The following is a 12,059-nucleotide window of genomic DNA, read 5'->3' as shown; positions in this document are numbered from 1 at the left end:
AAATAGTTATTAGCTATATATTCCATTTTGTGACCTAATAGGTTTGCATTTGGAGCTCAATCAGGACTGATGGATGATGGTACCAGCAGATTTACCTGTAAAGGCAAACCAATTTATCATTATGCAAGCACAAGCACATTTACTGAATACACTGTGGTGTCTGACATTTGCGTTGCCAAAGTGGATGACCGTGCCCCCATTGAAGTTTGTCTCATAGGCTGTGGATTTGCAACTGGATATGGTGCAGCTGTAAACACCGCTATGGTAAGAATTTTCATGGTTTATAAAAGACTTTATAATGCGGCATGAATGTGCCCTGAGGTATTCAAAACTCAGCCATTGATAGGTAACGGAGCAGATCTTAAAGGAAATCTGTCACCAAGTTTTTTCCAACCCATTATCTATGGGCAAAGACCCTGATTCTAGTGATGCATCACTGCTTGCAGCAGTATTTATAAAATCAATGTTTTATCTGCTGCAGATCTACCAATTCTCTGAATCCTGAGCTCTACATAACCCCGCCCACAAAGCTGCCAAATTAGTGATGGTGTAGGGTTATACCTAACCTATGAATATGGAGGACCAAGTGGCAGTAGGTTTACTAGTCCTATAGTGACAATTTTCCTTGCTAATAAAACAGTGATTCTATTTAAACTACAGCAAGCAGCCTAGTAACTGACACAGCACTGGAATAAGGGTGTCTCTCTACATTATCTGTAAAGATCCGGTAACTGTGGAAGATTGCAAAAAAATCCCATTAGTAGAAAAACACCAAGAAAAACAAGAGTATTTGAAACTTGAGCTGAGCGCAATCCCCTAGCTATCAGACCACACTAGAAGTAGCCGTGGAGCGTTACTAAACTGCTAGATGCCATGTCACAGCTGGAGAAACTAGCTACACCTCACAGATAGAAATGAGGAAATCTATCTTGCCTCAGAGAAGTCCCAAAGGAATAGCCAGCCCCAGACATATAGAGATTACGATGATGTAGGAAAACATGATACACAGATAGGAAAAATAGATTTAGCAAAGGCGAAGCCCGACTACCTAGATACAAAAGGAAAAAAAGGAAACTGATTGAAGTCAGTACAAAAATCCTGCAGAAAAATACAAATCTCCTAATAGTAAAAATGGCCCTGGAAGTCAAACAACGCTTACAGCCATGGATTGTTACTGAACAGGACCCGCTGCCGCCTCCCCTTAGCCTCCTGATGAACCTCTGAAGGGAGAGGAGAAATGCGTTGAGGCCTGTCAGGCCTGGATTCCTGCTTCTCAGAGAAGTAGTTCATCTTTTCTCCCTGTTATACTATATTATATAGAATATGATTGGAGCAACCTTTTCTATTTTGCAGTAATTTGCAGGGGTGTCTGTATCCCATTTTTCTTTCAGCTCCTGGGGTATAATGGGGAAATTATCTGAGCCCCTTGTGATATGACTCTAGGTGACTGTAATATACTTTTGGGGTATACCACCCTGTAACATATGGGGTTGTAAATAACTTTTATGGATCACTACCTTGCATAAAGATAATTTATTAGGAATAGAAGTCTATACGTCTTGTACAGTGCTAGTATTATGAATAGGAATTCCTGGTTATAGATCAGTAAATTGATACCTTCTTGATCTAAGAAAAACAATATAGGGAGGAGTATTACCATTTGGGAACTCATATATATTGTACTGTGCAAGCACCACTATAGTGCTTTTTATCCCATCCCTATATCAGAGTCAGGTAGAGGGAGAGCCGACGTGGAACAGGGGCGCCCGGTAACTTATGGTGTCATACCCTCCGTTGTTAGATAGGGATACACTGTGTATATAAAACTCCTTTGTTATTTACAAGGATAACGTGATCCATTCTCATTTATGTTTGTGCGTCTGTTTGTTGGTACATTTTAATGAATATTAATAAAAATTGCACATTTTAAAATAGGGTTGAGATTACATGTTAGTCCCCAATAGTAAAAATGGCCCTGGAAGTCAAACTACCTCATCCCCACTATATAAGGTACTCTTGTATTTTTTGTGTGTTCTTTTTGGTATTTTGTTTCTCCCATTATTTACAAAAGTGCAAATAATCATGTTTGACAGGGAGAATCTCCCTTTTCTTGCAGAAGAGCTAGCTAAAGGGGAAACCCCCATGCTCACCAAACTAGAAAAGCAAATCTTCACCTACAAGAAAACAGATTCCAAACAAAACAAAAGAAAAACAAACACCCTAGGGTGTAAACCAGGAAGCAAAGCAAAAGCTTGCAAACTTATCTGCAGAGGTCTTGCACAGGAAAACAGGGAAGAACAGAACTCCAAGCCAGGTTCAGAGACTGAAGAAAATTCAACTATCACCGGCGCCAGCAAGGCAAAAAATGCTCTCCTATATACACCAGGCTTGTCTGCAATAGGACTTCCTTAATTCCCAATTAACACCGACACCTGTCTGAGTCACAGACTCAGACTCAGCTTCACTACCATTCCTGGCCACCAGAGGGAGCTCCAAAACAGCACCCACACAGACGACATTCACAACAATTATCCCTCTCTGGCTAGTTGGCATAAACTCATGAAAATTTCCTTTAATTTACTCTTATGTGAGCAAGACACTGAAAGTAAAATATGCATGAGACATGAAGCCATTTGTTTCTGTCCCTTATAAAAATACATTTATCTGCTAATTTTCCCCTTCTCAGGTGACTAAGGGCTCTACCTGTGCTGTGTTTGGCTTGGGAGGAGTTGGATTTTCAGCAATTGTGGGTTGCAAGGATGCAGGAGCTTCCCGAATCATTGGAGTAGGCACACATAAGGATAAGTATCCAAAAGCCCTACAACTGGGGGCCACCGAGTGCATAAACCCTAAGGATTACGATAAACCTATTCATGAAGTCATCTGTGAAATGACCAATGGAGGAGTGGATTTTGCCATTGAATGTGCAGGACGCACTGAAACCATGGTAAGAGGAAAATAATATTTTGAGCTAAAGAAAAATTGCAGAATATTTCTAATTCTCTTTTCTTATACTGTATATCAGTTCTCTCTAGGTCCAGTCCTCAAGAGCCACCAACACATCATGTTATTAAGATTTTCTTAGTATTGCACAGGTTTCCCTTGAGATTTGGAATTGGGGAACACTGCAATAGACCAATACTAGATATGAACATTTCTAAAATATCAATTTTATTCTTACCATTACCATGTTACAAACATACTAACATGGATTGTCTTCAATTTCTTCTTAGATGACTGCTCTTCAGTGTACTTACTGTGGCAATGGCGTTGCTGTTGTCTTGGGTGTGGCATCTCCTAAGGACACACTTTGTTTGCACCCCGGTTTGCTCATCACAGGGCGTTCCTTGAAAGGATCTATATTCGGAGGTAGGATGTTTTAAAAAAATCTAATAACACCTAAAAAGTAATGATGATTAGAACATATCAGATTTACATTTTATAGGGAAACCCCTCCCCCTTCTTAATAGATGCTAAACTGGGCCAAGTGAACATAGTCGGGGAACTCCACAACCTATAGAAGAGATTGCATATCTCACTAAAAGATTTGTGTCAGTTATTGGAAAGTAGGTTTCAGACAGTGTAAAACACCTAAGATAACACAATCACCTGATACTCATCCGGCATACTTGCAGTATCGGGGACCGGAGAAGTTCGTGGGCATGGTCGGATTAGTAGGCATTAGTAGCTTAATCAGCGTTGCCTGTCATTTCTAAATGTCCACTCAATAAGAGTTCGCAGAGTCCCAGCCCACGCGGTGGTGGCAGCAGATGACAGCTTTGTACAAAGGTGGCGCGGCATCACCAATTTCGTCTACACAGCCAATCAGGCTATAAGTAAGACTGCCAGTAAGTTTGTTCATGTGCAGCATAAGAATGTCAACATCAGTTTCAAAGGAGGCTAAGCCCACCAAGTTGGTTACATCCACCAACTGGGTAAAGCAGCGGACAGTCCCCAATACATCAACCGATAAGCACAGTCAGTCCGCGATAGTGAGGTCACGCCCACTTTATATGGTCACGCCCACTAACTCGCTGCTCTGATCATGGTGATTAGGCTGCAGTGGAGACTTTGCATCAACAGTGTGTGCCAGTGCTCTATTCAGTCACTGAGCTCAGTGGCTCATGCATAAGGCTCTGCAGCTGTGCTGAAGCTGACGACACATTCCACTGACCTTAAAGCATGAGCACCAAGCTCACTAACTGGCTAAAGCAGTGATGTGCAATCTTAACATTATGTCACCACTTCAGCCTAAATACCAGGATTGGAGCAGCGGGGGGGAGGGGGGAGCAGGAGTCGACCTGGTGAGTACTTGCTCAGTATGTTATTTTTGGTATTTCACAGTGTAGGATCCACTCTCATGAAAGCTGACAACCACTTCAGCCTGTAGGAGGCTAATCTTTATAATTTTCTCCCATGAGGCATTTCTTTTAAGATTCTGTACTCTGACTAAATATCCTTTTTTTTTCATGTATGAGAAAAACAGACCTAGTTTCATCAGTGCTTTTGGTCATCGTGTCATCGGAGTTAGGTCCGAGCATCAGTTTTTCTCAGATAAAAAAATTTCAGCTTGTCCTACCAACCTGTGAAAAATGGACAGCACACGGATGTCATCCATGAGTTGAATTGGCGAGTTTTGATCCCACATTCGGATCAATATTCGAATATATCAATATTGAATATATTTCCTTGATTTTGTGTGGCCACTTGGTCCAACAAAAAAATTAAATTTGTGAAAGTCCAATAGACTATCATAGTTATGAGCTCTATCCATTAATAACATGGATAGAACTCGCATTTGACAGACGTTTGAATGATCCCTAAGGCTGGATTCACACATTCGTGTTTTGCAGTCCAAATACAGAATGCAGAAATTGGCTGTGAACTGGACAGCCATATGTCAGGGTGTTGAGTTCAAATTTGGAGATCTGCAACCGGTCTGTGCATCGATGTCCGCACTCAGAGCACGAAGTACTGATGTGTGAATCCTGCCGTGGAGGAGTCAGTACTTCAACCACAACCTGTGTATGGAATAATTTTCAATACTGACCATATTATTAATAGGTTACTTCAGTATGGCGGTCGGTATATTAACATTAATGCCATTTTCAGATCACATTTTTTGTTTAAGCCACACATCTAAAACCACACTACTATTGTCAGTTAAAAAGGTGACCAACCTTTCTATCAGAGAATTAGGTATAATAATGTGAAAATGAATAGTCCAAGTTGTACTGGTCCAGAAATACTAATATGTACTTTTGTTGTTGTTTTTTTTTTTTTAGAAAAACAAACCTTTTTAAAGGGAACCTGTTACCAGGATTTTGCACTATATTCTGTTACTTACTTGTCCACATGCTGTCATTTTGATACAGTTAATGTTTTCTCTGCTTTTTATCTAGCAGTGCTCAAAATGCTGAGTCCTGTATAACCCCGCCCACATCACTGATTGGCAGCTTTTTGTCTACACTGTACTTTAATAGAAATCTGCTAATCAGTGAAGTTTATTGAAACAGCAGCACACAGCCCAGTAAGTGACACATCGATGCAATAAGGGTGTCTGCCCCTATAGCATGCTCCTCTCAGATTACAAAGCAAAAACCTGCTGACAGATTTCCTTTAATGGGGTAAAATTTGTTCTTAATGTGTGTTGAGGGTGGGGTGGGGGGGGTATTTATTTACATTATTGCAAAGTTCCTTATCTTTAATTATCTTTAAAACATCCAAAGGCTACTTCAACACTAGGCAACCTAATAACTGATATATTAGATATCAGTGGGCCATGGGGGTCCATTGGGACTTTGTAAAAGAGGGGGTATGATGTGTGAAAAAAGGGGCCCCCTCCTTTGCCTAACTTCCTGGACAGTCTATTGACCATGACCACCAGAGTGATTGCACTCGTAAGCTGTCATAGAAGCATGTTAATCAGAAGTAAGTAAAAATTGCAGATAATATACATATACCATAAGGGACTGAAAGTGCAAAGTATGCCAAAGTGTTACTTTATCTAAAATATGTAAAATAAAAATATGTTTGTACATAGAGTCCTCTATTGTTTTGAAGTGTTCTCTCCTTTTGTCAAACCTTAGTACATATTGACCAAAGCATACGAGGGGTTAAAAAGTCAGGATCAGAGTAAGGTACCATTGGACTTTTCCCATTCTAGTGGTGCACACTGTAAGATATATTTGCAAGGAATAAAATGCTTATGTAAGTGAGCCATGAAAAACAGCCAAGAGAATAATTCATTGATTGGATTAAATGCAATATTTCACTGGTGATCATTAGTAAAGCAATGTTTGTTTTTCCTAGGCTATAAGGGTTCTGACCTCCCAAAACTGGTTTTAGATTATATGAACAAAAAATTCAATTTGGACCATATGGTCAGTACAAAGCTACCTCTGGAAAGAATCAATGAAGCATTTGAACTGCTGAGCAGTGGAACAGGGTGAGTACATTGAAAGATACACTCACATACATACACACGCACATACATACACATGCACATACATATATGCATACATGGAATATACTCAGATACCATATTTCAGACTAATGTGATGTGAGGTTAGCACTTTGGAGTCCACCATGGATTATAATAGTATCACAAGGAGTGGCTAGTAAGGTGTGGGCAAAGTACACAAAAAGGAGAATATGGTACACTCCTCACATACACATGCCTCTAGTCTAAGAATAGAGACTTGTTAGGAGTAAAGCACAGAGTAAAATACCGCCACTCAATGTAATACAATCACCGACTACGGCTAAGTGCTCACAGCTTCTATACACTAAGGGTATGTGCGCACGTTGCGTACTGCCCAGCACCGTAAAAGGTGCGCTTCAGAGCGCAGCTGAAAAGCTCCGTTCTGAAGCGCATGGTGCCGGCGAGAACGTGCGCTGTGCCTGCAGCTCCTGCCATAGACAGAGCAGGAGCTGCCGGCAAAGCGCATGGAAGAAGTGACATGTCACTTCTTTTTGCGCAGCGCTTCGGCAGTAGCCGAAGCGCTGCGCACTAAAACGCCACGTGCGCACGGCCCCTGCACAATCTCCATAGACTGTGCAGGGGACGCAGGACGCATGCAGTTACGCTGCGCTGCAAAGCGCAGCGTAACTGCATGAATTTACGCAACGTGCGCACATAGCCTTAGTCCTTAGTATTTGTCCGGACTGGAGCCTTTACAAATACTGTATATGCAGTACAGTAAAATTTCCATAGGTCGCTAATCATTGGATGGAGGCCAAAAGTTTGCTTTTTCGGCATCCATCGGGCAGCTAGCCATCTGCACATACCGTTTGTGTTACTGTACAGGAAATTCTCACAGATTGTGCTTTGGTATAAACAGGGACGTGGCAAGGAAACGAATACCATGTGGTATAAATCTTTTTTACAATATTTTGGTATGGTTGACAAATGCCAAGGCATCCATCCTGACTGTGCCATTGTCGGATGCGCTACCCGCCAAACAAATGTGTGTGCCTAGCCCAAGTTAAGTTACTCTAGTTGTTTAACTCCTTCATGACCAATGATATATATTTGTCGTCAGCCATATCCATGCCTTTGATAAAATTTTGCCCCATTAAAAATAAAACAATTAAAAAAAATGAAAATGAAAAACATATATTTGGTATTGCATTGTTAAGAAATTTCCAATCTATCAAAATATAAAATTAATGTGATATGTAAATGGTGTAATAAGAAAAATAAAGAAAATGGTGTAACAAGAAAAATAAAAAAAATTAAACTGGCAGAATTACATATTTTACTCATCGCAGCATTGCAATAAAATGCAATAAGAGACAATCAAAACATCACATCTACCCCAAAATGGTATCCGTAATAAAGTCAGCTCAAGACACAAAAAAATAAGACCTCACATAGCCCTATATCCAGAAAAATTAGAAAGTTACTGGTCTAGGAAATTAGCAACAAAAGTCAGCAAGCCCTCATATGGCTTATAGTGATGGAAAATAGAGTTATGGCTCTTGGAAGTAGGGGAGGAAAAATAAAAACTAAAAATGAAAAATCACCTGGATGTGAAGGGTTTAATACATTTTTCAATTATTAAATGTCATAAAGGACGAACACCTGTTATTAAGCAGAGGGAGACCCTTTGTATAGAGCATGAACATACATATGGAGCAATTTTAACCTCTACAATTGGTACTCTGCTATATTAAGATTGCACAGCTTGGCGTGCTAAACTGCTAATCTAGTGTGACGCCCTGGACTAGTCAGGTCATCCCAGGTAGTCACACACAACACCACACCCCTCCCGGTTAGGTAACAACAGTCAAACTAAAAGCCTTGTCACCACCCTCCAGGTTTGATGTCCACACCAGGGGGCGGAGCCAGGCGGTTGGCTCCGCCCGCCAAGGAGTTCACAGGCCTGGAGGAGGGAAAACAGTCAGTCAAGTTCAGGTTCTAGAGGAGAGTAGTCTGGAGGAGGGAGTAGCAGATAACTTCACGGGCAGTCCTGTGCCCACGCCTGCCAAGAGACTACCGGGTGGCTGGGTCGGAGCCCAGTCACCATTGGCAAGGAGGCAGACGGTGGTGGCCGCCTGCAGGAGCTGAGATTACAGCCGGTTGAACCGTAGGGACCGGGGTCGGGCGGTGGCCCGCCGGTACCGAACTGGGGAACCGATTGGAAACCGGAGCACCAGGAGGGGAACTCAGACCCAGTACAAAGCCCTGAACCGACAGGGCCGAGTCAAATCAACTGATTGTGGACTGGACTTAAGGACCTATCCCACACAAGCCCTGTTAGAAGACAACAGCCCAACCATACAGGGTAAAGCCACCGCCAAGGCATAGAGATCCAAAGGGCCAGCGTCTGCAGGCAAATGGGCTCCTACAGCATATGCAAGTCGGGGAGCGGACTACCGGTGTCTAGGCATAGGAGTCAAACATTTGCACACAGAGGTGCAGGAGAAAGGCAGAAACCACCAACCTATTCTGGGAGAAGCTGCAGCCGGCTGCGGGCCCCCTTCATCACTCCGTTTGGTTTACCAGAGACTCCAGTGTCTTGTGTCAGAGTGAGTACACCAGTGCCATCAGGCACCGCACTGCACCGCACCGCAACACTTCACCTTGCACCCCGGCCCTCGCCAACCGGGCCCCAGGACCAACATCCCCTACCCACGGAGGGGTCAACACCTAGCTGCGCCATTACACCGCTCCCGGGAGCCCCCATACCTTCACCGCAGCGGTGGTGTCTACAATCACCACAACCCGTGGGTGGCATCACGAACTTACAATCCAAACCAAACAACTGTGGCCCCGGCCGTGGAACTCCTCACCCAAGTCCCCGCGTGTAACGCCAACTCCCTTGCAGAGCGACGTGACCCCCGGGTCCATGAGAGGCTCAAACCACCACCCGCAGTACGAGCACGGATCCGAGCGGCTCGGCGGCCGCAGCTGAGCCCGCGGGGCGGTACACATCGACTCTTCTGGCGTCTGCGAACAGGATAGAACCATCCACTTACCTGTGGAAGTGTGCCTTGAGATCATCGCCAGCGGTGTCCCGCTGAAAAATTGGAGAATTCGCCATCCCTGGGCACGAAAACTTCCCGCCCGAGCTGTCTTCCCTGAAGAGAAAGGGTGCGAAAGTGAAACCCCGCCCCCCAAGAGCAGAGAGGAGCAAAAAGCAAGCAAAGTGCTCGGAAAATACCACGGGGGGAACGGATGGAAAGATGTCGGCGTTCCCGGACGGGAGCGGAGGGGCGCCCGCCGCTGGAGCGGCAGGGCTCGGAAGAAGCAGAGGAGGAGTAGCCTTTGAGGACTGCGGCCTGGGTGAGCTCTCCGCCGGAACCGCTGCTTGGTTGGAGTGGGAGCTGGGCCGGTTCTGTATGAAGGTGAGGGCGCAGAGTCTGCAGCAGCTGCTTGATTGGAAGGCGTAGGTCCGCAGGATGGTTGCCGTGGTGTGGGCCCACCGTGAGTAAGGGGCCGTTGCAGCCGTGCAGCGCCGAGATCAAGCCATGCAGACCCCCGAGCCAACCCTAATCAATTGGGAGCCGGGACCCGGCAATACCGCAGCAAGTGGGCCCGAGGTGGTGCAACTCATGGAGGAAGAGGTACCGAGTATGCTGCCCCCGCCGCCGTTCCCGTTAACCGCCTACAGCCCCGGAACCTACTGCACATGGCTGGGGAACCCGGTAGATCACCAGACCATCGGCCGGGTCGGTGCCCTGCGGTGGTAGCCACACTCCGAAATGATCCCTGAAGTTTACAGTTCACCGTTTTTTTTTTTTTGTTTTTTTTTTAACCACACACGTGCCTATTTAATATACAACCTTATCATAGTCAACAGTTCACCGTTTTTAAAGTTAATGTTTTAAAGGACCCGCTCCTGCAGTACTTGGAGTCCTTTGTTGAACGTCCCTGAGTTCCCCGTGGGACGCCATCCGGTACGCCAGGTGGAAGGAGCCGGACCCTGCCTGACTTGTTGAACACCGCTGGGGTCGGAGCCTTGGTGGGCGCCACCAGGGGTCGGAGCCCCTGGTGGAGGACGGCAGGGAGTTAGACGAGCGAGGACAGTTCTACAAGTAGAGCCCGGCTACCGTACCCGCACTGCAGGCAGTGGAAGACGGGGTCTTTATGGACAGTGCCACCGTGAGTGAGTGTGACATTGGGGACCCGTGCTGCCCTGTGGTGGACAGGGGAAAGCGGCTGGAGGAGGCTGCGCCGGCAGCGGAGTTTTGACAAGGAGTTAGAGGTAGCGGAACCCGGCTGCCCATGTGACACAGTCCCCGTTGGGACTCCACTGCCCTTTGTTTTGCCCCCGTTTTACTAAAGACAAGGCCGAGAACTTGCAGGCCACCCAAAAACTATTGGGCTTGTAAATAATACCTCCCTTACCAGTCGTCCGGTTTCACCGCCTCCGGAGAGGCAGACTGGATGATGGGCCTGCGGGAAGCTGATGGCCGAGGCCCGCCACCACTACAACCGGTGGCCATCCTCCGAGTCAGGGGTCCCCTGGATGTGCGGCCTCTGAAAGGACTGTGAAACCTGCACCCGTCCCGTTAAAACATACCTGGGCCCGTTCCTGGACTGGGGAAAAGGGGTGCTGCCCATTTCTTAGGGGCAGCATCAAGGCTAGGTTGTTTGGGTGGGTGACTGAGGACCCGGTTCCCCTGTTATAAAAAGTGTTCACGTTTGTAACGTTTAAGTATGTGCCTCCCGTAAGGGAAGATCCAAAAAAAAAAGATAAAAATGTTGAAAGTTTGTACAAATGTTAGTATAATTGTATTATGTTCCCGTTTTTCTATTTTCCAGAAACAAAAAAATTAAACCGGTTATGGACGGGCAGCCCGCGGACGGTCTGCATTAAACTAAGGGGAAATGTGACGCCCTGGACTAGTCAGGTCGTCCCAGGTAGTCACACACAACACTACACCCCTCCCGGTTAGGTAACATCAGTGAAACTAAAGCTTTGTCACCACCCTCCAGGTTTGATGTCCACACCAGGGGGGGCGGAGCCAGGCGGTTGGCTCCGCCCACCGAGGAGTTCACAGGCCTGGAGGCGGGAAAACAGACAGTCAAGTTCAGGTTCTAGAGGAGAGTAGTCTGGAGGAGGGAGTAGCAGACAAGTTCACGGGCAGTCCTGTCCCCACGCCTGCCAAGAGACTACCGGGTGGCTGGGTCGGAGCCCAGTCAGCATTGGCAAGGAGGCAGATGGTGATGGCCGCCTGCAGGAGCTGGGATTACAGCCGGTGGAACCGTAGGGACCGGGGTCGGGCGGTGGCCCGCCGGTACCGAACCGGGGAACCGATTGGAACCGGAGCACCGAGAGGGGTACTCAGACCCAGTACAAAGCCCTGAACTGACAGGGCTGAGTCAAATCAACTGATTGCGGACTGGACTTAAGGACCTATCCCACACAAGCCCCGTTAGAAGACAACAGCCCAACCATACAGGGTAAAGCCACCGCCAAGGCATAGAGACCCAAAGGGCCAGCGTCTGCGGGCAAATGGGCTCCTACGGTATATGCAAGTCGGGGAGCGGACTACCGGTGTCTAGGCATAGGAGTTAAACATTTACACACAGAGGTGCAGGAGAAAGG

The 12,059-nt window shown here is 46.0% G+C and overlaps 1 protein-coding gene across 1 annotated transcript in view; it reads left to right on the top strand.

Annotated features, from left to right (window-relative positions):
• Positions 1-12,059, top strand: part of LOC142291931 (NADP-dependent alcohol dehydrogenase-like) — a 74,870-nt gene that overhangs the window by 60,560 nt on the left and 2,251 nt on the right. Inside the window, exons 5-8 of the mRNA XM_075336898.1 lie at positions 42-264; positions 2,687-2,947; positions 3,234-3,369; positions 6,313-6,448. Coding sequence (XP_075193013.1) covers positions 42-264; positions 2,687-2,947; positions 3,234-3,369; positions 6,313-6,448 — 756 coding nt within the window. The remainder of the gene's footprint in view (positions 1-41; positions 265-2,686; positions 2,948-3,233; positions 3,370-6,312; positions 6,449-12,059) is intronic.

Source organism: Anomaloglossus baeobatrachus, chromosome 1, assembly GCF_048569485.1.
Source record: "Anomaloglossus baeobatrachus isolate aAnoBae1 chromosome 1, aAnoBae1.hap1, whole genome shotgun sequence".
Taxonomy (NCBI): Eukaryota; Metazoa; Chordata; class Amphibia; order Anura; family Aromobatidae; genus Anomaloglossus; species Anomaloglossus baeobatrachus.
The sequence above is the reverse complement of the archived record's forward strand: the minus strand, read 5'-3'. Positions and strand labels throughout refer to the sequence as shown.